The sequence below is a fragment of the Nipponia nippon genome, unplaced genomic scaffold, assembly GCF_047370975.1.
Source record: "Nipponia nippon isolate SJK-2023a ecotype South Korea unplaced genomic scaffold, ASM4737097v1 scaffold_11, whole genome shotgun sequence".
NCBI classification, from domain to species: Eukaryota; Metazoa; Chordata; class Aves; order Pelecaniformes; family Threskiornithidae; genus Nipponia; species Nipponia nippon.
In genome coordinates, this window is record NW_028262302.1 from 29,275,143 (window position 1) to 29,299,501 (window position 24,359).

The window sequence follows — 24,359 nt, forward strand, 5'->3', positions numbered from 1 at the left end:
TGCCTGCCCTGTCCCTCTCAGATGTTCTTGTCCCTGCTCTACAGGGCTGAGCCACCGCAAGCGGTAGTCCGATACGCGGTTAGCACTGGTTTACCTTAATAGCCTGAGCTGCCGAGAGTGGGGGAGTTGAGCAGCGCTCTGCATACAGCCAAGCCGCTTCTGCAAAGACGATGGGGCAGGAGGAACCACGTCTTGCTGCAACCGTCTCTTCTGAGTCGGGGGCCGTGGGCTCTCCATCAGCCCCATCATCCCATCCCTCCTGTTGGATTGGCACAGGGAAAATCTGTTGCACTGGTTGATGTAGGAGATTTTTGCTCTCTCTTCAGGTAAGGTGATACAGTGCACCCTGATAAATCAAAGTTTTGAGGTACAAGCTCAACTTGTTTACCTGAAGAAGAGGCAAAACAGTTTTTTATCCTGATACGTCCAAAGAGTAGAAGGCAGAAGAGCAGTTGTAGCTCACCTTTAGAGGCTTGTTTATTAGCGGTCTTTTAGAGAAAGTGTAGAGAAAAATCAAGAGAAAGTTTAGTGTTATTCTTAAAGGAAGTACTGGACCTAGTACGGCCATTTGTGTAATTGAAAAGTTGTAAAAGTAGGGCAGTACACTTGCAACAACTTCTAAGCTGAAATTTGTGTATGGGAAAGAAACAATTAAAAATCTTTCTTACCAAATGGGAGATCCCAATTAGCTATTCTAGTTTTAAAAAAAAGAAAAAAATCAGAAAAATTACATTAGAAATACCAGTCTTATCTGATTTTGATAAGTTTTTTCCTCTTCTGAAACCACCTCAACACTAACATTCTTTATGTAAGATTTTAAAAAACCACCAAACTATGTATCTGCTAAGACTGGAAAATTAGGTTTTAAATACTTGGGGACTTCTGTGGTCATTGGTGCCATGCTTAGTCTTTGTTCTGCCCCTTTGTCCATATGTATTTTGATAGTCGTCAACTACGTGAATCTGTAACTCAGCTTTTGTAGAATTGCGTTTCATTTAGTGTTTACATGGAATGAGCCTTGGAAGTCCTTAAAAACAAACATAATATTTTTTTTTCTCTCCTTCCTCAGAATATTAAATGTTTTTCGTCACTGGGTAGAGCACCATTTTTATGATTTTGAAAGAGATCTGGAGTTACTAGAGAGATTGGAGACGTTTATTTCCAGCGTAAGAGGTATGGTAATTGGTGTCCTGTTGTTCTTCCACGTTTTGGTACAACCTGCTGGTCTAATCCTGACAGGCTTTAGGCATGAGAATATCTTTACACACATGAGTAATTTTAATGCCTTTAATTGAGGTGTTTATGAGACTCTCCTTTGCATGAGCAAGCTTTGGCCTGGAGCCTAAACAGCTACCAAAAATTACTTCAAGCATTATGATATTTACCTTAACTATAGTTACTGCTGGACAGTAGTGTTCATCCTTGCCTGACTCTCTAATTCAGACTGTCACCTTCCTCCTCCTGTTGTATTTGTAGAGAATTCCTTCCCTGGTGGTTACTGAGACTAGTTTTTTTCCATCTTGTTCTTTTCCCATTTACTGAAAGTTCCAGCTGAAAACCATTATCCTTTTAGGAGAGGGTACTTGACCCCCTTGGTATCGCTTCCTCTGGAGCAAGCCCTTGCAAACTAGCCGATTTTTTTTTTTGGCAGCCTGTGTGGAGGGCAGCAGTGTTGGCATGTCAATTTTAATCATTATCCTGGCAATTCTAGACTTGACTTTTCAGGTTGCCAGACCGTCCATTGGGCGATATGATTCTGAGACAAACTTTGCGAACAGTAGTTTGTCTTTTGCAGAGGTCTCCATGCTAACCATTGCTGACCAGAGAGGAGTAACGCAATTTTGGTTAGTCTCTTAAAAGATATTTGCCTTGAACTGCTGAAGGTACTTCCCGCCTTGTCCGCTATTTTGGGTGCCGTAAATGTTGGGCTAATACTGCGAACGTGTATTGCTCTCATCTTTTTATCCTGCAGCGCGCTAGTACAGCATGTTGCAAAGATCTCAGTTGGATTGTTGTTCACTTTTTTAGTTCTTCTCCTCTAAGTAGATGAAGCTAGCAGTCAAAGCGGAGAGGGTTGCAGCTGAGGGGGAAAAGTAGAATACAAAGTATACAGGGTCAGTTTTTTCCACTCAAAAACTGTCAGTCAGTGTGGTTAAACACAACTGGGCACCCAAGAATTTGTTCACATGTGTCTGTTTGCCAGCTGATACAGGTGCAAGAACCCATAAGAAAAAAAATAGGGAACTACAAACCTAATTAATTTGCATGCAGAAAGGCAGAATTCTGTGTGCACGTACGAATTGGGGGGGGGATTGGTTTTACTAAATTAATCAAAAGTCAGTTAAGATGATATTAAAAAAGGAGGGTTTTTTTATGGTTTCTGTTTTGCAGGAAAATCCATGAAGAAGTGGGTGGAATCCATTGCTAAAATCATCAAGAGAAAGAAAGCTCAAGCAAATGGAATTAGTCACAACATCACCTTTGAGAGCCCGCCTCCCCCGATCGAGTGGCACATCTGGCGCGTTGGGCACAGCGAAACGCTGGACCTCATGACGCTGCATCCGATAGAAATTGCTCGGCAGCTGACACTTCTTGAGTCTGACCTTTATAGGTAGGGATTGAACTAATACACGTCTTTTTTAGATTATTTGAGGAAGGAAGAGTCCTGATTTATAGAATCAGACAAAAGTATGTCCCCCTGACTTACAGAGTTTATGGAAAGTGGTTTTGTTGCCATCTGTTCAATATCAAAATATGGAAGTCAAAAAAAAAAAAAAAGTTTTTTTAATCTCAATATCAGAGTTCTGACAACATAAATACAGGAAGGACACTAAAATATTATGAGTAGATAATACTAACTTGTATCGTCTCCTTGTTGAAAGCAAACTTAGCATTACATTAATAAGAAATGCTTGTTGCAGCATAAAAAGAGAAGACGATTGTCTCTGCCCCTTTCCTTTAGAGCTGCTCAGCAAAGGCCCGGGTGTTACACGCATATAGCCGTAGCACTGGTACGTCAAGGTCCTCTCATCTAATTCTGAAGAGTTTTTTGGTCTGGTACCATAAGTACTCTGTGGTTTCCTAGCTCTGTTGCTACCTGCCATAATTAGAGCTGGCCTTGATGCGAGTGCTAGGTTTGGCTGGGTAGGAATTCTTTAAGGTCTTGCAAAACATAAAGGTGAAGCATCCTTTCATCCTTCAGTGACAGCAGGTTTTCTGTTGAAATAGGCCACTTTTCCAGCAGGTGGCTCAAAGTACTTCAGCTTCCTATTTTTAAAAAAAAAAAATTGTAACTGTCTTTAAGATGCTTTCTTATGCTTTCAGGAAATTAAACTTAACTCGTTTGTCATTTTCTTCTCTGAAAATGCTTATTCAAAAATGCCAATTTAATTAAGATAAAAATGTGTTTCCTTCTATAGTCAAATACGTGTCAAAAACTTACTTCTAAGTAACTGTTGTGCAGTAGATTGGATTGCATTTGTGAAATATCAAGTCATGATTAAGGGAAGAAATACTCTTTCGATACAGACACAGAACGTACAATTATTATTTGTGTTGAGCATTCTTCTGCATCTTGCTTTGTCATTATCAGGGCAGTACAGCCTTCTGAACTCGTTGGTAGCGTGTGGACTAAAGAAGATAAGGAAATTAACTCCCCAAATCTATTGAAAATGATTCGCCATACTACTAATCTTACTCTTTGGTTTGAAAAGTAAGTACGGGTGGTGATAGTGTAGTGGCATTAACTCCTACTGAAATTCAGAGAGAAACATTTTTCTGCTATTTGAATTCTGTCGCCTTGAATTTTGAGATGGCTGTGCGGCGTTACAGTGATTTCAGGTTTTGGTTCAAGGGCGCGTGCCGTGCCAGTCGTGTACGCTCCCTCTTCCTGAGACTAGGAGATTTTTTTTTTTTTTCCCCAGTTACGTCCAGTTGGTCAGCATGGGTCCTGCTTACATTTCTGCCGTACATCAGAAGGTGTTGAAGGCAGTGCAGGACTCGGCACCGCTTTTCTACATTTCTGATGAAAGCGCTGTTGTGTCTGTCCTCCTATCTTAGTCTCTCCCTTCTCATCTGAGATGATTAAATACTTTGAGGACGTGGCCAGTGCTGCAGTCAGCAGGGTGCAGCAGTTGGTGTACGTATACCCAACCCAGCGAGTTTAAAATGCCACTGTAGTTACAGTGGCATGAGAGTCACCCTGCTTATCCTGGATCTTGCTTGGGGTTTGCTTTATTATTGTACAGGATATGCCAAAACCTTTCTTGGCTTTCCAACTCGAACATCTGTAAGATGTGCTTACATAAATTTGTACTTGAGATTCTTGAGAGAGCGCCAAAATGTGCGTGCTGGATGTACTGTACAGATTTTGCTTGGAAAATTTTGATTTAGTAGCTAGCAAAACGTCAGGTTTTATTTATCAGTGTTTCTCAAATTATGTCTTTTGATTAGGTGCATCGTGGAAACCGAGAACTTTGAAGAGCGAGTGGCTGTGCTGAGTAGGATTATAGAAATCTTGCAGGTTTTTCAAGATCTGAATAATTTCAATGGTGTTTTGGAGATCGTCAGTGCAATGAACTCTGTGTCAGTGTACAGACTAGATCACACATTTGAGGTAAGTTTTGGGCGTTGCTCTTGGAAAAAAAAAAAATGAGAATCCAGAAATGTATCACACACGCTTCTGAAGTGAAATCCGTAGTATCCGTATCGCACTTGCTTTCATTGAAGAAAACAAGTGTGAAATGTTCAAAGTTATTTATGGGAAAGCATATGAGATGGGCTGGTTGTCTCAACGGGTTTGTAACGGGAAGTGGAGCTTTTCAGCAGATGTTTTCTCGCATGTATTCAGCCCCAAAAGGGGAAACGCCGTGGCCATTTGATGGTTGTTGGTTAACCTGTCTGAAATGAACCTGTTGCTTCAGTCCAGCACTTTGTGGGTCCGAAAGAGGAGGATCCCAGGGCTGAGACCCCTGGGCTGGAACACCGTAACAGCAGCATTTCCTACCTACACAAGAAATGTGGGGGTAGAAGGGCATGGGGAGGGGATAGCTAAAACTCGGATTGCAGTTGATCACAAGAACTCCTCTTGGATGAGAGAGTCTCAGAAAATCCTGACAGTCAGAGGCAGAAACAGGTAACTGCTGAAACGGTTTAGATAGACAGTAGGAAGAGTGGCTACTACACAAGTGGTGATTCGGTTTTTCACTTACTAAGGAAAATAAATGCCTAGGATTTGGCAGCAAAGCCTCCCTTGGCTAAAACAGAAAAAGAAGCATTAATAAAATGTTTTGAGTTCTGTGTGTCTTTTAAAGGCAGTACGAGGCCTTTAAGTTAAATGCAAAATTACGTGTTTAATTTTTATTAAATTTAAAGACCAGGATTATGCTTGTAAGTTGATAGACGAAATAGTAGTCTGTTTACAGTAGCCTCATGATTCACATGGCTAAATTGTTGGACTGATAGTGCTGTAGTCCAGAGTGAACCATTTCCAAAAGAGGTTCTTTCAAATCTGAATCTCGGTTCCTAAGTTTTGCTAAGAGAGCTGGGGAATTGCCTTGTTTTTGCTAACCGTGCTGCTGAGAAGATTTGCATCCCTATTTTTTTTTTTTTTTCCTTTGACAACTTAGGCACTACAGGAAAGAAAAAAAAGAGTTTTGGATGAAGCAGTAGAATTAAGTCAAGATCATTTTAAAAAGTATCTAGCTAAGCTCAAGTCAATCAATCCACCCTGCGTGCCTTTCTTTGGTAAGTAACGCCAGGGCAGGCTAATATTGTGTGTGGTCAGTCTTAAGTTGAGTCCGATGCAGATGTGTTAATATTGCTTGAAGCATTCAGGGTTGTGTTTAGCTCTAAAAACTCTGTAATGCAATGTGTGACTTTTGACTTCCTAGGTTCGTAATGTTTTTAGACTTCATAGAATGGGTTGGGTTGGAAGGGACCTTAACGATCAGCTAGTTCCAACCTCCCTGCCCTGGGCAGGGGTACTTTCCACTACCTCAGGTAAAAAAGACTTAGTGTCTTTTAGATAAAATTCATTTTTCTAGTTTAGCATACAGATTACTGGTGTTCTATTGGTATGAATATTACCTTACTTTGCTTAACACTGCCTCCACGTTGGTGATCTGTTTATGGCGATGACCCGAAGATGTTTTTTTCTAAACTCAGAATCTCATGTGAGGGAGATAAAACATCTTATTTCAAGAATATATTGTTCCTATGTAAAACGCAGACTTGATTCATTCTTGCCAGTTAATAAACTGTTGGAGTGTTAAAGGTGATGGTCTACCTATGTGCAGACTTTTTTATCATTCATTAGAAAGAATGAAAGCAGCTCTTGGAATGAAAATGAAATTTAAAAAAATACTTCTCTTTTTATCAGGAATATACCTAACAAATATTTTGAAGACAGAAGAAGGGAATCCTGACTTCCTTAAAAGACAAGGGAAAGAATTAATTAACTTCAGTAAGAGGAGAAAAGTGGCTGAAATTACAGGAGAAATTCAGCAGTATCAAAACCAGCCTTACTGTTTACGGATAGAGCCAGAAATTCGGGTAATCAAACATTAAATATCTGTTTTGGGGACAGGAGAGGGAAAAGGACGTACGCAACAAAAAACGGCTAACTAATCTTCTAGTACTAGACCTAATCTTGCGTGAACAGTGACCAGCGGAAGAGGGGGAGCAGTGGCCGGTAGACAACAAAGCACCACAGCAAAGGGCTGGTGGGGATTTGCTTGCCAAGCAAATTCCATGTCCTGGGTCTTGTCCATCCCCTTATTGCTCTGCAGCCTGGTATCGGAGAGATTTTTTTAGCAACAAAACAGAATGAATAAGACCTACTGACTAAACAGCAGAACTTTTTGGAGAAAAACCAGTTGCTTTTAACCTGAAATGCTCTGGACGTGCCTAGTGTGTTTAGTCCTTCGGACGTTCTGTAACGACCGGTCAGCTCTGACCGAAGCCTGCCGACCCCGCTGACGGTCGGGGTGTGTAGTTCACAAATCCCGGCGGTCGCTCGGCACGGCAGAAGCTAAGCAAACGTCTGGGATGCACCAGTGTCTTTAGAAAGGAGAGGGTGCTCGGGTGGTTACTTACCTACAACAAAGCCTAGTGAATCCCAGGTAATTTAAAGGAAGATGCTGAAACAACAGTGAGCCAGGTAAAGGTAGGTAGGTGCTTTTATACGGAGGTAATAATGACTGAAAAATAGCTTTAAGTGCCCAGCCGCGCTTCTGAAGCGCACGGGTAATTGTAACCTTTCCAAGAACCAGCAGTGTGGGCAGCTCTCGGTCTCAGCTAGTGAGCAGCAGCAGGCAGGAAGCAACAAAGAAGAATTAAATGGGCAATAATATTGCTGCTTAAAATGTTATTTGCATTGTGTGTTTAATTGCTGTGGACGTGTCTGGGAAGGCTTTAGGAGATTTACAGTATTCTTAAGCCAAGAAGTACACTCGGTTCAAGGGATGGCAGAATTTGTGCTGGAAAAAAGACCGAACGGAAGATGCCGCAGCTCACCAGCAGGCTCCAGCTGCAGCAGGAGCAGCGCACGCAGGACTGTCAGGCGTTCGGGGAGCTTCGTCCCGACCCGAGCCCGTGGTGCCAGTCCCGTCCTAGCCATGCCTTCCTTCCCATCCGTGTGCCGTAGCACCTGCTCTGTCCCTGCCTCCGACCTTCCTGCTTTTGTCCTCCGTCCCTTCCTGCTCTTTGGAGCTAACTGATCACATCCAAGGCACCTCTGAGACATGGCACTAGCAGGACCTTGGCTTTCACTGCTGTATCGTCTGTATTCTGCTCCTTCCCAGAGCTCTGACCTCAGCTTCTTAAGGCAGGCGTACGCCGTTGCACGGCCTTTAACGCTGCTGTGCTGCGCGTGATTCAGTAGTCAAAAATACTAGCAAACTGTTTACAGAAGACTTCGTTTACTGTGTCTGGTTATTTACAGCAAGGTCATTCTTTCATGTCAGGAAACTTACTGTGAACTTGATCATTTCTTGCATTGAATTGTTTTGTATTTATTTCGGGGAACCTTTTACTCTGTTTTTCCTGGAAATAAAGCTTCAGAATAGTGCAAAGCTAGATTTTTAATCAGTGAATTACAAGCATTTCAATCAAATTCTGTGTATGTGCTTATTTTTTTAAATATTATTGATGCTTGTTTCATTTAGAAATTCTTTGAAAATCTCAATCCTATGGGGAAGATACCAGAAAAAGAGTTTACAGATTATCTGTTCAACAAGTCATTAGAAATTGAACCTCGAAACTGCAAGCAACCACCTAGATTTGTAAGTCTTGTCCTGCAAATTAAATAGCTAAAACCCTCTAGCCGCTCTGAAAAAGAATATGTAGTTAACTCAATAAACCATATATATTTCCTTCAGAATTCTGTATCGTGAGATGATTTTAAAATACTTTTATTTCAGGCGTTTGTCGCTACTAAAACATACTACCTTTGGCTTATTTTAGAATGAACATTTTTAGGTTTGGGGGAAAAAAAATATTACAGTATAAATTTAGGTTTCTTAGCATATAGTCATTTGATAGAATGTGTAACAACATTTAACATTTTTCATTTCACAGTATCAAAAATCTTATAAAATATTAATATTAATTGAAATATAGCTTTTATACATAATTAATGTGTTAAGTTTTCTTTACGTAGAAGTTAATTTCTATTCTTCTTTTGTCTAAGTGTTTTGCGTTGTTGCAAAAATTGAAGTATACCACAGAATTGATAAGGTGCGACCTTCTTTCTGATCAAAATATAGTTCGGTTTAAAGGAGTAGCAATCTTGGTTTTTAAGAAAATAGCTCGGAGCTCTTTTTTAAGCAGAAAGATTGCTCTCTAGAATTCTTGGGGTTTTATACGTTGTAATTGTACTTCTGAGTAGCTGGAGACAGCTCTAATTTTTGGGAGAGCTATAAATCGTTTTAGCAATCTCCTGTTAGAGGAATGAGTAAGATGATATTACGAATATGGCAAGAAAACGACAGAAGTTACTGTTGCAAAAACACTGCTTGCAGTAATTTCCTTAAAATATTTTCTAAAAACAGATGTCCGTGCTGCCAGTCTCGGTCATCCGGGCATGAATTCTTTAGAGTTCCTGTTTTCCAAACTAGACGTTCTCATTGGAATTTCAGGAAGGTCCAGTTCTGGGTACTGTAATGAGGTGGAGTCGTCCGTACCCCACCATAGGACGGGAGCGTAATTCATCTTCAAAGAATCGGCTTTGATCTGTGCTGTTACACCTTGTTTCGTTCACACCGGTGACGCGTGTGTAAGAGTTTCGTACTGACTAACCCAGAGGACGTAGGCAACGTGCGTCCGTGTGTCCTTGACCTCGGACGTGCGCAGGGGCCTGGTGGCCCTCTGTGGTATAAGCACAAAGCGTGTCTGACGGTGCTGTTAGGAGGCTCTTCGGCAGGCCTGTGGGGCACTTGAAATCGCTGTCTCTCGCCCAAGGCTGTGACTTGCTCTTCCCTGTGTTTTGTCCTGGTGGGCATGCATCTGCAACTTGGACTCTTCATAGCTGCGGGGGGGGGGGGGGGGGGGGGGGGAATGAAGCTGGGGAAAAAAGATTTATTAAGCTGCATCCATAACTTTTCAATAAACTCCTGCTGTATAGATAACAACAGATTGTACCTCAAGAAAGGCTGTAACACTGTTTAAGGTGTATGTGATAAGTATTTTTTTAAGGTCTCTTATAGAGATTTGACAATTTTGCTATCTGAAATGTTAGCAGTACTAACCAGCTTTACTTTCTCCAGCCTAGAAAAACAACGTACCCCCTGAAATCTCCTGGGATAAGGCCCAACACTGGCAGACACGGCTCCACCTCTGGCACCTTGAGAAGTCACCCGTTGCCACTTGAAAAGGAGCCGAGTAAGATAAGCTTCAGTAGAATCACTGAGGCAGAGCATGAATCGACAGTATCGGCACCAACTTCTCCAAACACACCGTCTACGCCGCCGGTGTCCGCTTCTTCAGAATTCAGTGTATTTTTAGACATCGATCTCAACAGTTCTTACGGTAAACGTGCAGTATGTTTTAATAATCGTTGTTGCTGTCCCTCAGGCTTCCAAAATGTATCGGTGTGTATGCCAGCCTTTAAAAAAAAAAAAGTTGCAAAATTTAGTTGTGGACTGTGAAGTTCTTGTGTCAGTGTTAGGCGTACTGCGGTTTGGAAATCCCTGCTGGAAGCAGTTAAATAACAAGTGACGTTTCCAGTCTCTTTGCCTACTGGAGCGGAGGCAATCTGTTATGGGAGATGTCCCCATGAGGCACGATGTGCGGGGGCTACGCTTGCTTTACCACGTGTGGCACATCTGTAGAGAGAAAAGGTGCTGAGGACCTGGCATCCACACCAGTCTGTGTTTCGGGAGCGGTCCTGTGGACTGAAGACGCTCTAGTGAGACTGGTTTAATTTCCTTTGAAGGGAATCCAGTCTGTGTGTCTTGAGGTGTGAACCGAAGTGCCAGGAGTCGGGATGGGGCACTCGCTCCAAAACACAGTCTTGAATAGAATAATTCCTAGTGTAACTTTAAACCCTCTAGTTCAGGAATATCTTACATAGGAAAGCTTAATTCATGTTAGAGTACAGAAACCTGGAGATTATGGTGACCTTCGAGGTCATTCACAAGCATACGTTACGTGCTGTAGTGCCGCTGTTCTGTCCGGAAAGTCTTTAATCGGTTTTTCATTTAACAGGTAACAACAGCATCTTCGCTCCCGTCAGTTTGCCGCAGTCGAGTGAGTACCGTAACGCCGTTAAATGTTTCATGTAACTCTGCTTTTTCGGGAGAGGTCAGTAGGAATTAAAATCTGAAATCTGGGATGAAAACGTGGGCTGCATTCATTAGGGTTCTGAGAGGATTTTTTTTGTACAGGTTTTAGATCAAGCGTCCAGTAAAGCAGTCTGTAAAGTCTAAAAACTGCCTGGTCTGGGTTTGCTTTGGTTTTTCCCCCAGGTTCTCGTCTGATTTTGCTTCTGTTTTGAATGTCCTTGCTGATTATTTTGTTTGGCTAATGCTACAAATGAAGCAACCTGATAATTTCGTATTACCGCTTAGTGAAAACCATTGTTCTGTTGCTGGGAGAGAAGAGGTACTTTTTGTACCTCAGCTGCGAGGGATATCCTGTGTTCATCTGTGTTCAGCTTCTCTTTTTACTCCCTTATTACACAAGCACATAGACTTTTTTCATAATATGATTAAAATTTCCAGCTGGAGAGCACAGGGGCCGAATGTATTGATACAGAGGGAAAAAGCAAAGGTGTGACAGAAGTCACAAATACAGGTCAGGGGGTTGTTTTATTTCTTAACTTTGAGGATTTTTGTTTTCCCCCTTTGTAAAAAGGAAGTACTAGAAATGTCTTAAAATGCTGTGAGAGTTGATGTCACCTGTGCTGTTCAGCGTGTAATTCTCCTGCTTTGGAAGTGTCGCAGACCTGTTAATGAAGCCTCTAAATTTCCGACTTTGAAGGTGTATCCGTACGGCTGAGAGAACAAACCTTCCACTCCAAAGTGGAATTGAGGCATGCGGGCAAACCGCAGGCAGCAGGGTGAATGGGGTTATTTCTGCAGTGTGGAGAGGATTGCAGAGAAGGTTAAGTGCTCACTAGGAGGTCACTCGAATTTTCTGTCCTTTAGCGTTGCCTGTTAACTGTTGATGCCTATCTTTGATACTGGAAATAGGAGACCGCTTTGTGAGGGGTCTGATTAAAGAAACGAGTGAGAACATCACACAACTGAAGTTAATGGTTCATGCCACTGTGGAGCACAAAGATCTGCTTATTTGAGTTCCTTCTAGTTTGGCTTCGTGTTCTAGTGTGTGTTCCTCAGATGCTGCACAAGCAGTAAAAGATCTGCTTCTCTCTCTCTCCAGAGACTTTCTTCAGCTCGTGGGGTAGCTTTCCTAAACTAAGTGATGAGCCTCAAAACCCTCCTCCGCTTCCTCCACGAAAAAAGATGGATCAGGATGCCTCCAGTACTAAGGTATTTCTGTCCTATATTGAATAACTTCAACAGTAAATCAGGGAACATCTGGAATCATAGAATCATTGAGGTTGGAGAAGTCCTTTAAGAAAGATCATGGAGTCCAACCATCTAGCCAAGCAGGACTTTGTTAGGCTAAAAGACTTGCAAATGCAGTGCTCCAGTTGCCCTTGCTAAGTTTTGGGTTCCCGGTGTCCAAACTCTGCTAGTTACTTCAGGAACATAGCGGTCATATTCGGATCAAAGGTAGGGCTATGCCGGCGTCATGTTTCTGACAGCGCTGGTAGCAGGTGTCAAGAGTTCTGCATCTGTCAGAAGACACGCTCTGTATCTAAACATCTGCGTTTCTTACAATGTCTTTTTCTCTGTAATGTCGTAGGGAAGTTTAAAGTCGGATGACGATCCTCCAGCAATCCCACCCCGGCAGCCGCCACCTCCAAAGATACAGCCTCGTGCTCCTGCTCACCCTAACCCCTTTGACCAGCCGCTGCACAGTCCTCCTCCTCCACCCCCCCGGGACCCTCTGCCCGATACTCCGCCACCGGTACCGCTCCGGCCGCCCGAACACTTTATCAACTGCCCTCTAAACCTCCAGCCGCCGCCGGTGGGACGCTTGCACAGAGATCCCGACTGGTTGAGGGAGGCGAGCACAGGCCCCAGCTCCCCCGGCACTCCCCCCAGCACGCCCTCTCCCAGGGTGCTGCGCCGCTGCTGCGCCATCAGCGCCAGTCACAACAACCTGGTTCACCCGCCTGCGCCCCCCGTCCCGCCCCGGCACAATTCGAGCCCTCAGTTACCAAAACTGCCGCCAAAGACTTACAAAAGGGAGCTCTCCCACCCTCCTTTGCACAGACTGTCTTTGCTAGAAAACGCAGAAACTCCTCAATGACCTTAGCCATAGTAGTCATTGACACTGGAATAGTATTTGTAAAGTTCCTTTTTTTTTATTTATTCAAAAAAGGCAGTGTATTCTAGTACTTTCACAAATTTATGCTCTTAAAAGTGCTGCTGATCAAAAAAAAAAAAAGTTTAAATTGGAAAAATAAGACTACACACACTCTAGCCTGCGTCTGTTGGACAGCATTACCCTCAGGTGATCAGCAGCACTGCCTTGTTCACGTCCTCAGTGCCGACAGTTACGCCAGTATACAAAATGTATTTTTTGCACTGTAAACTACACTAAATGAATTTAAACTGACATCATTTAGTTGCACTGAGCCAAAAAAAGGTGCGTCTGTGGAATTTTTTCAAATTTGAGCACTAGTGGCCTTTTTTTTTTAATTAAAAAAAGAAAAAAAAAAGAACAACGGGATGATTACACAAGCCGAGGATATACAGTGTTACCGATTTTAAACCTCCGGCCACTCGCATTCTAACTTTGTGTAAGCTTGGAGGTTCGTGAGTGACAGCTACTGTTCTCGAATATTTTAATGCCGCGTCTTAATTGCCATTGATTTGCTGCTGAAGACAAAAAAGAAAAATAGGTTGAAATCTAAATACCAAAATATTCAGTGGGTTGTGGTTATTTTGAGAAAGGATGGACGAGGACTGCCTGTCTGGGGGATTGGAAAGGATCCCTAGTACTTAGCATGCATCTTGTTCGGATGTGCCTTTTTGTTTTGGTAGGCAAAGGTGTCTTAAGCTAAAGAGTTGTCTACTGTTCTGGAGAACAAAGCTATATGCCATGTATGTACAATTGTTTATATTGTATATTTACAGATAACGCTAATAACCTGTATAAATTTAAGTGACTTGAGGCCTATAATACAGCCTGCTACTCTTGCAATCTTCTACGGTCAGAAGTGTTTCCTCTGGCTTAGGAACAGTCTTGCCTTCCAAACCTAATACCTTTCTTTAGATCTCACTTAACTTAATCGTGAATCCATTTTGGAAATTGGTAGCATTTAAACCAGCAAACACTTAAAGCTTTATTAAACTTTTTAAACTGATCAGTGAATGGAACTTTTATTTGCCAGTTGAACTACTTGTTTGAACTGGTGTGAGAGTGGGTCTGTTTTACTGGTAGTACTGTAGCAGCATTTATGAAGTGGCCAGAAGCCACATTTTATTTACTGGTCTGTGGCCTTTTACTGTGCTTTGTATCAGAGTTCTTAACAAGATTAATAAATCACCCCAGTCTTAATTTTTAAGAGCTTGAGCAGTGCGTGTTCCTTGTGAGGACAAGGTTGGGAATTGGATTTACCGAGTCTTTGGCAATACAAAATGCCCCGGTTTTCCAGCTGTGGTTGTCCTTCGGTCTGCAGCTGGGCCTGAGACGCGGCAGCTCCCCGGGAGCCGGACCCTTCCCTCCACCTACTCGCCCATCGGATGCCTCGGCCCCTCTAGCTGGAGAAGTGGTTTTTCTGGCTCCTGGCTGGAGGAAGAGGACTTGCAGCAGCTCAGCCTTCCAAGTCACACTCTTGGCTTTTCTCCAGCCTGCCTATATTGCTCCCACCGTCTCGGCATTCCCTCTGGAAAAGGAGAGGAGATAAGCCTGGGGAGGGGTGCTCATTTTCTTTTTCTGGGAAGCTTCATCGTGCCATCTGTCTCTTGGATGTTCTCCTACTGCCCGTCCCCTGGATGCTCCTTTCCTGAGGAAGAGGAGAGGGGTGGAGTCTGTCTCAGAGCTGTCACCCTGAGGGCCGTTTGGGCAAGGAGCAGAACGCACTTTATAAAGGAGAGCTGCTTCATTTTGCAAAAATAACATTCAACAAGTCCCAAACCTGAGATGCATGAACTGGGAGGGCAGGAGGAGGACAATGCCTTGATGATGGTTTTTCCTCTGCAGTAAAAACACAGCTCGTCCTCTTTAAGTTTGGGAAGAACTCTTCTGTTGGTATCTGGCGGTGAAACTGCTCGGTGAAGTACTTCCCTAATGCTCTCTGTAGAAAAGGCAGGCTGTCAGGTTTCACTGTCTCAGTGATCTGCAGAATAAGCTGAACAAGCGAAATTCTTCTATTTAGGTCCTTGTATTAACTCTTTTGAAGTCCCCACCAGCAGCTATTGCTAAAAGATGAATAATATTTGTTCAGACTTCCACATTTTGTGTGTTGTTGAAGGGGAAAAAATCCTCTCCCAAATTTTAGACTATATAAATGTCAGCTTTATACCTTCCTGTACAAGTGCTTAGACCAGACGCATTTTCAATATCCCATATTAAAATATATGATAGCTTTATATTTTGGTCCTGACTCAGCAAAGCCCTTACCAGAGCATTTTAAGCTTAAGCATCTGCTGATGGGTAATGGCTTCCATACGTATCCAAGCACTTCCCTCCATCGAGAGCTTTGTCAGGTTCTGGTTTGTGATGGACTTTGAGGAGAGTTTAAAGTTGTGGAAGCAGGAGTGTACGTTTATTAGAGTTAACCTGGAAATGATGCTGTGCAAGGATGCCGTTCTCTGAACAGCCCTTTTTAGGTGCCAACTTACATTTTGTGTCGACAGCCTACAAAAATACCCGTGCGGCTGTGAAACACTTCCTCCTTTTAACTCTGAAACCTGATTGTGACAGAGGGAATTTGGGCGGCAGTTCCAAATTCCACAGTTGAAGCCAGAGAAAAAGAAATGCATAACTTTCAGTAGGGGCCAGGATGGTTTCATCAGGAAAAAGAGTGATGCAGTTCAAGTCTCGAGCCCAGGTCATGGTTCTCCGTTAGGTTAACACGGACAGAGGCTGGCATTCCTGCAAGAGCCTCTCGCTGCTGTCTGGGGATGTCCTGGGCAGCAAAGATGCATGAAACATTACTGCTACCTTTACAGGGCCAGCTCTGGAGTTAACCTGAGGTACAGAAACCACAGTCTGATTCAGAAAAGGGGCCTTGCTTGTGGATAACTTACTGCACAATTAAGCTGTCCTCCAAGCATAACAGGAGCTGGAAAATACAAAAAAAACCCAACACGTTCCGAGGCAGGGCAGCAGCAGCGTGAGGAACGGCCGGTACAGAAGGGCACGTTCCCCAAGTAACTATTTGGCCGTGGAAGTGGTCGAAGGCAGGCAGATTCCCACCAGTGCGGTTCGAGGGAATGCCAAGATAGCAATAAATTAATATTTTGGTTACCTCATAATTAGAGGGATAGATAAAAACAGGGAAAAAAAAAAAAGGGGGGAAAAATGTGAAATTGCTGGGTTTGAAGTTGGCTTGTGTGGGGAAAGGCAGATCCCTCAGAAGAGCGCAGATAAACAGATGCAATGTGAAGGCAGTTAGCAGCAGCAGAAACATCTTTAGCTGTTTTCCGTGATCCTATTTTGAGTTATTGAGTTTTAGCGTTTCCCCCTGCTCTGGAGCTGGACTAACTTCTTTGGGTGCTATGATTTGGTTATAGCAGATCAAAAACAAGAAAGGAAAAAAAAAAGCAAACATCTTTTGTTTCTTCTTTTTTTCCAGATTTACTCCAATTTTCAAAAACACTCCACAAGTCTGAATATACCATTCAGAATCCCTAGCAAATGCAGTAACTCCTCCCTGGGGAAGGGAGTGAGCGTTAGTAAGAAATGCAAGGAAATAAAGTAATAAAAACTGTCTTCCACGTGTCCAAGGAAAAAAATCAAAAGCCTTTGCACTTAAAAATGTTGATGCACGGTCAACTCCTATTCGGCTGCTTTTTTAAAACCTTTCTGCAAGTTTAAATGGTGGCTGAGGGTCTCCAAGGCCCATGATTTTTAGCAATCTTGTGGCTTTCAGTAGGACTGCACGTCCCCAGCGCTTACAGGCTGCCCTGAGTAACGCGTGAAGCAGATTTTGAATCGCTGCGTGTTCATTTTCAGCCGGTTCACGCGTGGAAAATTTTTCTTTGCGGCTGTCTCTCCTCCGGCTGGTGTTTAATGTCTTCTGTAGCCTGATGGGCTAAACCAGGAAGGCCTGACATACCGCCTGCGGCCTCCCCAGGGGGATCTCCCACCTCTGAGGGAGGCCCGACTTGTGGCAAGCGTGCGCACGGCTGCAGTAGCCCGACGGGCGATGGCTGCCTGCGTTCTCTCCTGCGACAACCAGGCCGGTTAACGCAGCAGCTTTACGTCCGCTCCTCTGCTGCCAGCAAGCACTAAACACGAGTAAAACTACGTTTTTCTGTCAAGCAAGGGTAGCCCAGAATATGCTTTCATGTAATTAACAGGCAACTTACAGGAGAGTTGGCGAGGAGGGGCAGGGAGCGGTTTACACGGAACGGCTTCCTAGGGGATTTGGGCTACTTCAGGGGAGAGGCTGGCACCCCGGAGGGACGGCGGCACCGGTAGGGAGCGAGGCCGGGCCGCCCCAGGGCACAGCTGAGGCGAGGAGGCGCGAACGACCGCCATTTCCCCTCAGCGGGGCGGCGCCGGGAGGAGGAGCCGCGCCGCCTCCCTGCGGCGGCCATGGCGGGCTTCGTGCGGGAGCTGGAGCGGCGGGGCGGGCCGGCGCTGCGGCTGGAGCAGCGGGCGGCGGGCGGCGTGGGCTGCGTGGTGTGGGACGCCGCGCTGGTGCTCGCTAAATTCCTGGAGACCGGCGCTTGTCCCCTCGCCCGCCGCGACGTCCTCGAGTTGGGCGCCGGCACCGGTGCCGTCGGCATCATGGCGGCCACGCTGGGGTGAGCGGCTGCGGGCGGCCGGGGCCCCTCCGGAGCCCCCGGGCGAGGGCGAAGCGGGGAGGGCGCTGGCAGCCGGGAAGGGGCAGGTCCCTGCTGCCCGTTTCCCCACCTCTTCTCCCGCTTTATGGCTGTGAAATCTTTCGATTCTCGCAAAACGCCGGTGTTGTGCGCGGGGGCCGGTGGGTTACACGGGTAACCTCCTCTGTGTTCCAGGGCAAACGTGACCGTCACCGACCTCGAGGAGCTGCAGGAGCTGCTGATGGTCAATATAGAGAACAACAAACACCTGGTGACGGGGTCAGTCCGAGCCAAGGTACTGAAATGGTTTGTATGCTCCTTTACTGCTCCTGTTCGGCTTTAACGCGGCTTCTGCTCTCGCTTGCTTGAATTGCCACAGGTCCTTGACAGCGCTGCTGCGACGGGGAAGCTCGATGCCAGAGCGTAGGAGTTACCTTTATGCTCAGTCCTTTACTGCTGCGTCTTGTGTAAAACCGACGTTTGTTTTTGCTGGATCTGAAGCTTGGTTTCACCTCTTTTTTTGCTTCTTTTTAGGGGTGAAGATGTAACAGAATTTCAGCCTCCCCCCGATTACATACTAATGGCTGATTGCATTTACTATGAGGAGGTAAATGAGGACTTTGCAAAACCCCTATAGAAAGCTTCCTCGGGAAGGGTGTGGGTTCAGGGTGAGCAGTGTTCAAATAAATATTGTGCTTGCACCTTGGTCCCCGTAGTTTAGAGGAATATGTAGAACAGGACTGGAAGAGGCATTTTTAACAGATTCAAGGCTATTTGAGATTCAACCAGAGACTTTTTTAATGTTTAAAAAAACCCAAACTTTATATTTGTGCTTCCCCTCCCCTTTTTTTTTTTTTTTTTTTTTTTTTACATTGGGAAGGAGGTGTGAAGCAAAACATTGTGACTGATAGCTGTGAACTGTTTAATGCATTGGTAAATGAAATTTAATAGTGCCACATCTGCACCGTTTGGGTTCTCCTCACGCTTCCCTTGGGAAGGCAAAAGGAGAAATCATGCTCCAGCGAAGTAGTGGTTGTAGTCTGCCCCATCTCTTGAGCTCTGTAGGATGTGCACAGAGAGCTAACAGAAGTTGCAAGAACAGGGAGATGACCTGACGAACGCCACGTCCCGCTGCCCTTTCGGCGGTCTTACCAGCCCCTTGCATTGGCTCCCTGCACGTTGGTCCTGTTTCCATACGTAGTGGTCTGGATCTGAGCCGTGTTCCAAGAATGGTTGAGAAAACTCTCACTTTTGAAACGTGACAAGAAATAGTCGTTGTTGTGTGCCTCAAGGAAATGCCTGCTCAGCAGCGTGGGATGGTTTGGCTTTGGTGCTAGTTCAGTTTTCTTGGTCAGTCTGTGAAACTCTTCTCCTCAGCAGTCTCCCTTTCTCCTCTGCTTTCCAGCTTGCCCCCATGTTCTTTTTGTCCCAGTTAAAGTACTAAAAATAACTCCCTGAAAAGCAAAACTGGAAAGTTCTCTCTTGGGTGAAGACTTTGTCGAGTTAGAGGGTATTGTACCAGTGAAATGAACTTGAAATCTAAGTGGGAAATACTTAACCTCTTTTGGGCAGTCATTAGAACCGCTGCTGAAGACACTGAAAGACCTTACTGGCCCCGATACGTGCGTCTTGTGCTGTTACGAACAGAGGACTATGGGAAAGAATCCTGAAATTGAGAGAAAATACTTTGAGGTAAGTGTTTTTAACGTGTGCTTTTTGAACTCTAGGAAAGTAGCTTGGATACAGGAGGTGTTTGTATTGCATCGGCTGAACATCAACAGCAGTTGCCACATGTACAAATTCAGGTGACCGCACAAAGTAGAGTTTGTAGCAGGAGAAGCACCTTTGTCTTTAGATGGGGCAGAAAATTTGGATGGTGACTCTTGAAGTTATTGTCCAGCCTGGTAGTAGAGACTTTCTGGATACTTACGGAGCTTGCTTTCCCTCAAAAGGTCAAACTAACCTTTCGTGCCTTACTAATCTTAGCTGTATTGATGCTTTTAATCCGCGCAGCCAGACTTGCATAGGTTGTTAAAAGCTCCTCTGGCTTGTGTTACCTTCCAGATTTGCAAAAGGGCCACCGTAAGCGAGGCAATACCTGTCAAAATCAAAACAATCCTTTTTGTATGAGCAAGTCAATTAGCAGTCGGTTGCTGCCTTCTTTCTGCAGCGGTTATCTCGATGTTACCAGAGGTTAGTGGGAGGACTAAAAATTAGTCTGGTGAAAATCTGTTTTCTTTGAGCGTGTTCCATTGAAAGCAGAGGGACAATACAGGTAAAGTTTTCCAGAGTGGCTCGGGAACTCAAGACTCTGCTAAGTGATACAGCTGCTTTTGCAAAAACTTCCCCCCTCTACTGACAGAGCATTAATAGGTGATGTAATTAGATAGCCCAGCTGCGTCTTCTGTGCAGGTAAAGAAAAGGAAGACGGGTAGCAGCAGAATCCCTCCCAAGGCTGCGGGGACGACGGTCAGTGCAGGATTTAACTCTGCACCTGCGAAGGCTGCTGAAAAGCAGCCCTTGCGCAGGAGTACGGGATCATACGTAATAACAATACTACAAAAAAGGGGCAGGGCAAGAATTCCAGGGCGATTCGTACGTGTTAATAAAAGCACCTCTTTGATAATTAGCCATGCCTTGAACTCTTGTGGGGACCTGGCTGTGAGGAGGGCTGCTATAATTATGATCAGCTCTGATGAGGTGCCACTCCCACAATAAATACAATAGGCGTAGGTGTTTCTGGAGGATTTCTGCTTTCTTGTAATTTATTTCCTTCCTTAGCTTGCCAAGGTTCTGCCAAGTTAATCTTCTGAGCACGTTGCAGAGGCGATGCTGGGGGTTTTTTTCGCCTTTTTTCCCCCTCCAGTTGAGAAGGTTGGCAGACAGAGGCAGGTGCTGTGGTTTGGCTTAGCGCTTCGGAGATTGGAGGAAGCAAAACGTTGTCTCACAAGCTTTTAGGTTTTTCTTAAATGTTGTAAGATGTCTGTAGCTTCGAATTGGCAGAGGAGCAGTTAAATCAAGGGTGAATGTGCTGCACGGGGGGGCGAATAGCTTGCATGTTTGTAGAGGCCTTTGCTGGAATGGTCTGAGCGTGGCGATTGCAGCCTCCCGAGGCTTCTTGCCCTCCTGTGGGTATATGGTGGGACCTTTTCTCTGCTTGGTTCAGAAGGGCAGTCGGTGTCACTTGAACTGTTTTGTGTGTTCTCTGATAACCAGCTGCTTCAGGTGGACTTTGAGCTGGAAAAAATTCCCCTGGATAAGCACGATGAGGAGTATCGCAGCGAAGACATTCATATCGTGAACATCCACAGGAAACAAACGGTAGGTTAATTGAACTGGCGCGGCGAACGCTGCCAGGAATTCGCAGCGCTGCTGTTTACTTGGCCTAGTGTGAGCGTTCCAGGGGTGAAGCTCCAGACTGGCTGTGAAATACCGTTAGGGACCCTGCGAAGCTGCAGAGCAGAACCGTCCCGGTACAAAGGAGCGCCTTTGTTCCCAAAGCCAGCGCTCTGCCAGGTGCCAGCCTTTGTCTTCAGCAGGACCGTCCTCGAGCTGCACGCTGACTTGCTCTTCTGCTTCCGCACTGTAGTGCAGTGGGATCTCAAAACTGGAGTTTTGAGGCACCAAAGTAATAAAACCGATATGCCCACTGCTGCTGTAGCACGGTGTGCTCTGCTGGGCAGCCCTCTCCCCAAACCCACTCTCTAGAGGGGGTGCTTAGCGCCTGTCAGGGTTGGCTGGATCTTTTTTTGGTGAATTGATGGAGCAGAAAGTTATGCATGAAGAAAATATTTTGCATATTGTGCTGACACAACATGCGGGTCCGGTGCTTAAACAAAAACGAGCCGCTTAAAAAATCCGTACCTTTTTTTTTTTTAAATCTCTTTACAGACTTTTCCATCGTGAGATCTTTGACCACAGTATCTGTCCTCTGGCAGCCCATAGAGCTCTGGAGAAGAAGGAGAGAGTATAGAATAACCCCACAAAGGGACTGTCTCCAGTGTGGTTTGTGACTCATCTACAGAATGGCTTCTCGATGGTGGACTTGGCGTGAGGCACCAGAAGAAGTGGGCTCGCTAGACCGGATCCACGGACAGCGCCTTCCAGGCGGGCTGCTGGGAGCTGTCGGTGTCTGCGGGCTGAGGCAGAGGAGGGCAGAAAACGGCGGCAGAGTTTCCCCCAGAGCAGCGCTGGGCGCCTGTTCTGGGTTCCGCTGCTGGGCAGCCGCTCCTGGGAGCAGCGGGCGGCTCGCCGAGGGCTCACAGAGCGGCTCCGGGGGCACCGCGCCGAAGGCTCTGTGAGGTGAAAACTCTGCGAGTGGGCTCACACGGCCCCACATAGCCGGTGAATAAAACTTCTGCATTTGAGGTGGGCCTCGCATGGTGAGGGTTTGGGTTTTTTTTTCCCAGCCTGTGGTTTCTGTCTCACTCCTGCGTCGCGGAGGTCCTGGGCGTCTCCTTCCCGGCGCAGGGCGTCCTGGCGGTGGGTGCTGTACAGATACAGCACGCACACGGTCCCTGCGGCTGCGCGAAATTGTTCTTTTATTTCCACCTGCGCTTTTCCGGTATAAGGATCTGCGGCGTTAGTTTGTCACCTTCAGTTGATTCTGGTGAGCCGGTCTGTTGTTGCTGCTGATATTCCTCACCAAGCTGCCTCCTGTTGTCGAGCAGCGATGGCTTTGAGATGCAATTTCAAAGGAAATCTCACCTCTGCTCTGTAGTGGAAGCGGCTGTGGCTGCCTGCGTCATCCCGCAGCCCCGACTGCACTGCGTGCTTTGAAAGTAGGTCTGCTGCCGGAGAGGCGCTGCTCTGCGTGAATTACGACAGCCCGCTCCCCGAGCCGCTCCCGTTCACAGCAGGAGTGGTCCCTGCTTCAGAAACCTGCACATTTAAGCTAAATTGGCTGAGTTTCTTCAAAACCTCAGCTGTCGGTTTTGGAGGGAGCCCTGCTCGCCGGCACCCAGGCGCTTTCCGGGCCTGCCCTGAGCCCAGGCTCCCCTTATCTCCAGTCAGAGCCTTCCTTCACACTTCATAAAACGCTGCCCCGGCTTGCAGAGCACAACAGCGATGATTAGCGAACGCATGGCAAAGCGAGAATGTAATTTGTCGTAACCTCACACGCTATTTGTTAACTCGTTAGGAAAAGAGTTCCTTAATTAACCGGTGGCCTGCAGGAAGGTATTTACTGGTGTGCGTACGCCAGCGTGACTTCCCCGGTGGAAACTCTTGTTCGGCGGAGCTGTCCGGAGGCGCGCTGGAGGGACGGGGCGAGAGCTGTGCCGCTTTCTGGTAGCGTCTCCCTGCCGACGCAGCCTCTTCGCTGACCGCAGGCCCCCGCGGAGGCGGGGAGCGGTGTTTCTCTGGGGTTTGGTGCCACCAGAATAATTGTATTTTATCTACGGGGTGTGCAATTTCAGCACTTCCTTTTGTACACGGGCTCGGATTCTCTTTCAGAAGAAAAAAAGGGAGGAAGTTGTGCTTTTCTCTTCCCTGCTGGCTGCTCCTCCGCGCCCTCAGCTCCCCGCCTGCAGTGTTCACGTTGTGAATGTCGTCGGGCGAGAGGGACCCTGGGGGGGGCCGGGTCCCGTCACCCCCCGCGCCGCCGCCGGCTGCGCCCGCTGCGAGGGGGGATGTCAGACCCAACCGCTTCTGCGGCCGCCGCTCGGCCGCTGCGAAGAGGAAACCGCCGCTAACCAGGGCAGCGGGGAGAGGGCGTCATGTGCGCGGCGGCTGCCGCCTCTCTGTGTCTTGTCCCTGGAGCCACCAGATGAAACGGCTGCTTTTTTTGGTGGGGAGGAAAAGGGCTTTTGGAAAGGGGGTTCGGATCCTCCTGCGGGGGCCGAGCTCTGCGGTGGGGTGGAGGGCGGGTGGCTGCCATGGCGTGGGGATTGTGGCTCTGAACTGGGGGCAGGCGTGGGGCCCCCGTGGCAAACGGGGCGTGAGGGAGACGCTGGTCCTGCTGCTTGCTGGCCTCGCCGCTCCCTCACCCATCCCGTTTGTCCCCGTTGGCTTTTTGTCCTGGCTCTGTCCCCTCGGGGAGGGCGCGTGTCGGCGCCGCTCCCGTAAACAGGGGGCCCGCTTGGCGAGGTTTGGCCGTGGCGAGGTGCCTGGGGCACTCCTGAGAACAGCTCCCGTCCCTGCCAACGCTGTACCGGCCCAAATCCGCCCCGGCGCTCTCCGCATGGGAGAGCTCATCCCTCCCCTGGCTCCGACGGGTGCGTGGCTGCCTCCGAGCTGGCTGCAGCGGGAGCCGGCAGCACCGAAGCTGCAGTGTCCGAGCCGGGTGCCCATCCTCTGCGTCGCCTTGCCAAAATCTGAGTACACCCCCACAGGAGAGAGCAGCCAACCTCCCCGCGCCACAGCTGCAGGAGCCGGTTTGGTGCCGCTGGTCACAGGCCGTGACGTTTGGGAGACAGGGGCGTGTGCCAAACATCACGCTTAAATAACGGATAATTTTCTGGAATAATTTCAGCACCAGCTCGAAGGATGGGAACCGCGCTGTGGGGGTTGCGGGCGCAGAGGTCACGGGTGATTGCCACGGGAGAGCCGTGATGCTCGTGTGCCGGGGCAGCATCGCCTCGCGCTCGGGTCAGACTGCAGCCGTGGTGGCCGTTTTTTCCGGCAGCACCTGCATCTCAGCGGCACCGATGGTGGTGCCGTCGTCCTGTGGTCCCGCTGGGGCTTTGCCGGGCCGCTTACTCTTTGCTGTGACAGCCGGTGCAGCTTTTCACTTCCACTTAGATCGACGGCGAGGGCGCCTGGATGCGGTCAGGGGTGGAGCCGAGTGTT

At 46.8% G+C, this 24,359-nt stretch overlaps 2 protein-coding genes across 3 annotated transcripts in view; both read left to right on the forward strand.

Annotated features, from left to right (window-relative positions):
* Positions 1 to 14,140, forward strand: part of SOS2 (SOS Ras/Rho guanine nucleotide exchange factor 2) — a 56,019-nt gene extending 41,879 nt beyond the window's left edge. Inside the window, exons 13-23 of the mRNA XM_087746903.1 lie at positions 1,070 to 1,173; positions 2,392 to 2,611; positions 3,593 to 3,712; positions 4,453 to 4,615; positions 5,628 to 5,745; positions 6,380 to 6,552; positions 8,166 to 8,282; positions 9,765 to 10,026; positions 10,705 to 10,746; positions 11,881 to 11,990; positions 12,370 to 14,140. Of these exons, the coding sequence (XP_087603029.1) occupies positions 1,070 to 1,173; positions 2,392 to 2,611; positions 3,593 to 3,712; positions 4,453 to 4,615; positions 5,628 to 5,745; positions 6,380 to 6,552; positions 8,166 to 8,282; positions 9,765 to 10,026; positions 10,705 to 10,746; positions 11,881 to 11,990; positions 12,370 to 12,879 (1,939 nt within the window). The 3' untranslated portion in view covers positions 12,880 to 14,140. The remainder of the gene's footprint in view (positions 1 to 1,069; positions 1,174 to 2,391; positions 2,612 to 3,592; positions 3,713 to 4,452; positions 4,616 to 5,627; positions 5,746 to 6,379; positions 6,553 to 8,165; positions 8,283 to 9,764; positions 10,027 to 10,704; positions 10,747 to 11,880; positions 11,991 to 12,369) is intronic.
* A 1,955-nt stretch (positions 14,141 to 16,095) lies between these two features.
* Positions 16,096 to 21,950, forward strand: VCPKMT (valosin containing protein lysine methyltransferase). 2 transcript variants are annotated; one of them, XM_087746905.1, is made up of 6 exons: positions 16,096 to 17,552; positions 17,766 to 17,876; positions 18,105 to 18,177; positions 19,143 to 19,262; positions 20,787 to 20,891; positions 21,509 to 21,950. In XM_087746905.1, the coding sequence occupies exons 1-6, from the start codon at positions 17,341 to 17,343 to the stop codon at positions 21,581 to 21,583; spliced, it is 696 nt and encodes a 231-aa protein (XP_087603031.1). In that variant the 5' UTR covers positions 16,096 to 17,340; the 3' UTR covers positions 21,584 to 21,950. The 2 variants fall into 2 exon arrangements, with proteins under 2 accessions (XP_087603031.1, XP_087603030.1); XM_087746904.1 differs by having other exon boundaries at positions 16,102 to 17,552; positions 21,462 to 21,950.
* Positions 21,951 to 24,359: the final 2,409 nt, after the last annotated feature.

What these genes read in the sequence shown, in the direction of transcription:
- VCPKMT (XM_087746905.1), top strand. Translation starts at nt 17,341, where the DNA reads ATGGCGGGCTTCGTGCGGGAGCTGGAGCGGCGGGGCGGGCCGGCGCTG. An exon ending in ATCATGGCGGCCACGCTGGG is followed by an intron (nt 17,553 to 17,765) that starts GTGAGCGGCTGC and finishes TCTGTGTTCCAG; the next exon opens with GGCAAACGTGACCGTCACCG. An exon ending in CGAGCCAAGGTACTGAAATG is followed by an intron (nt 17,877 to 18,104) that starts GTTTGTATGCTC and finishes GCTTCTTTTTAG; the next exon opens with GGGTGAAGATGTAACAGAAT.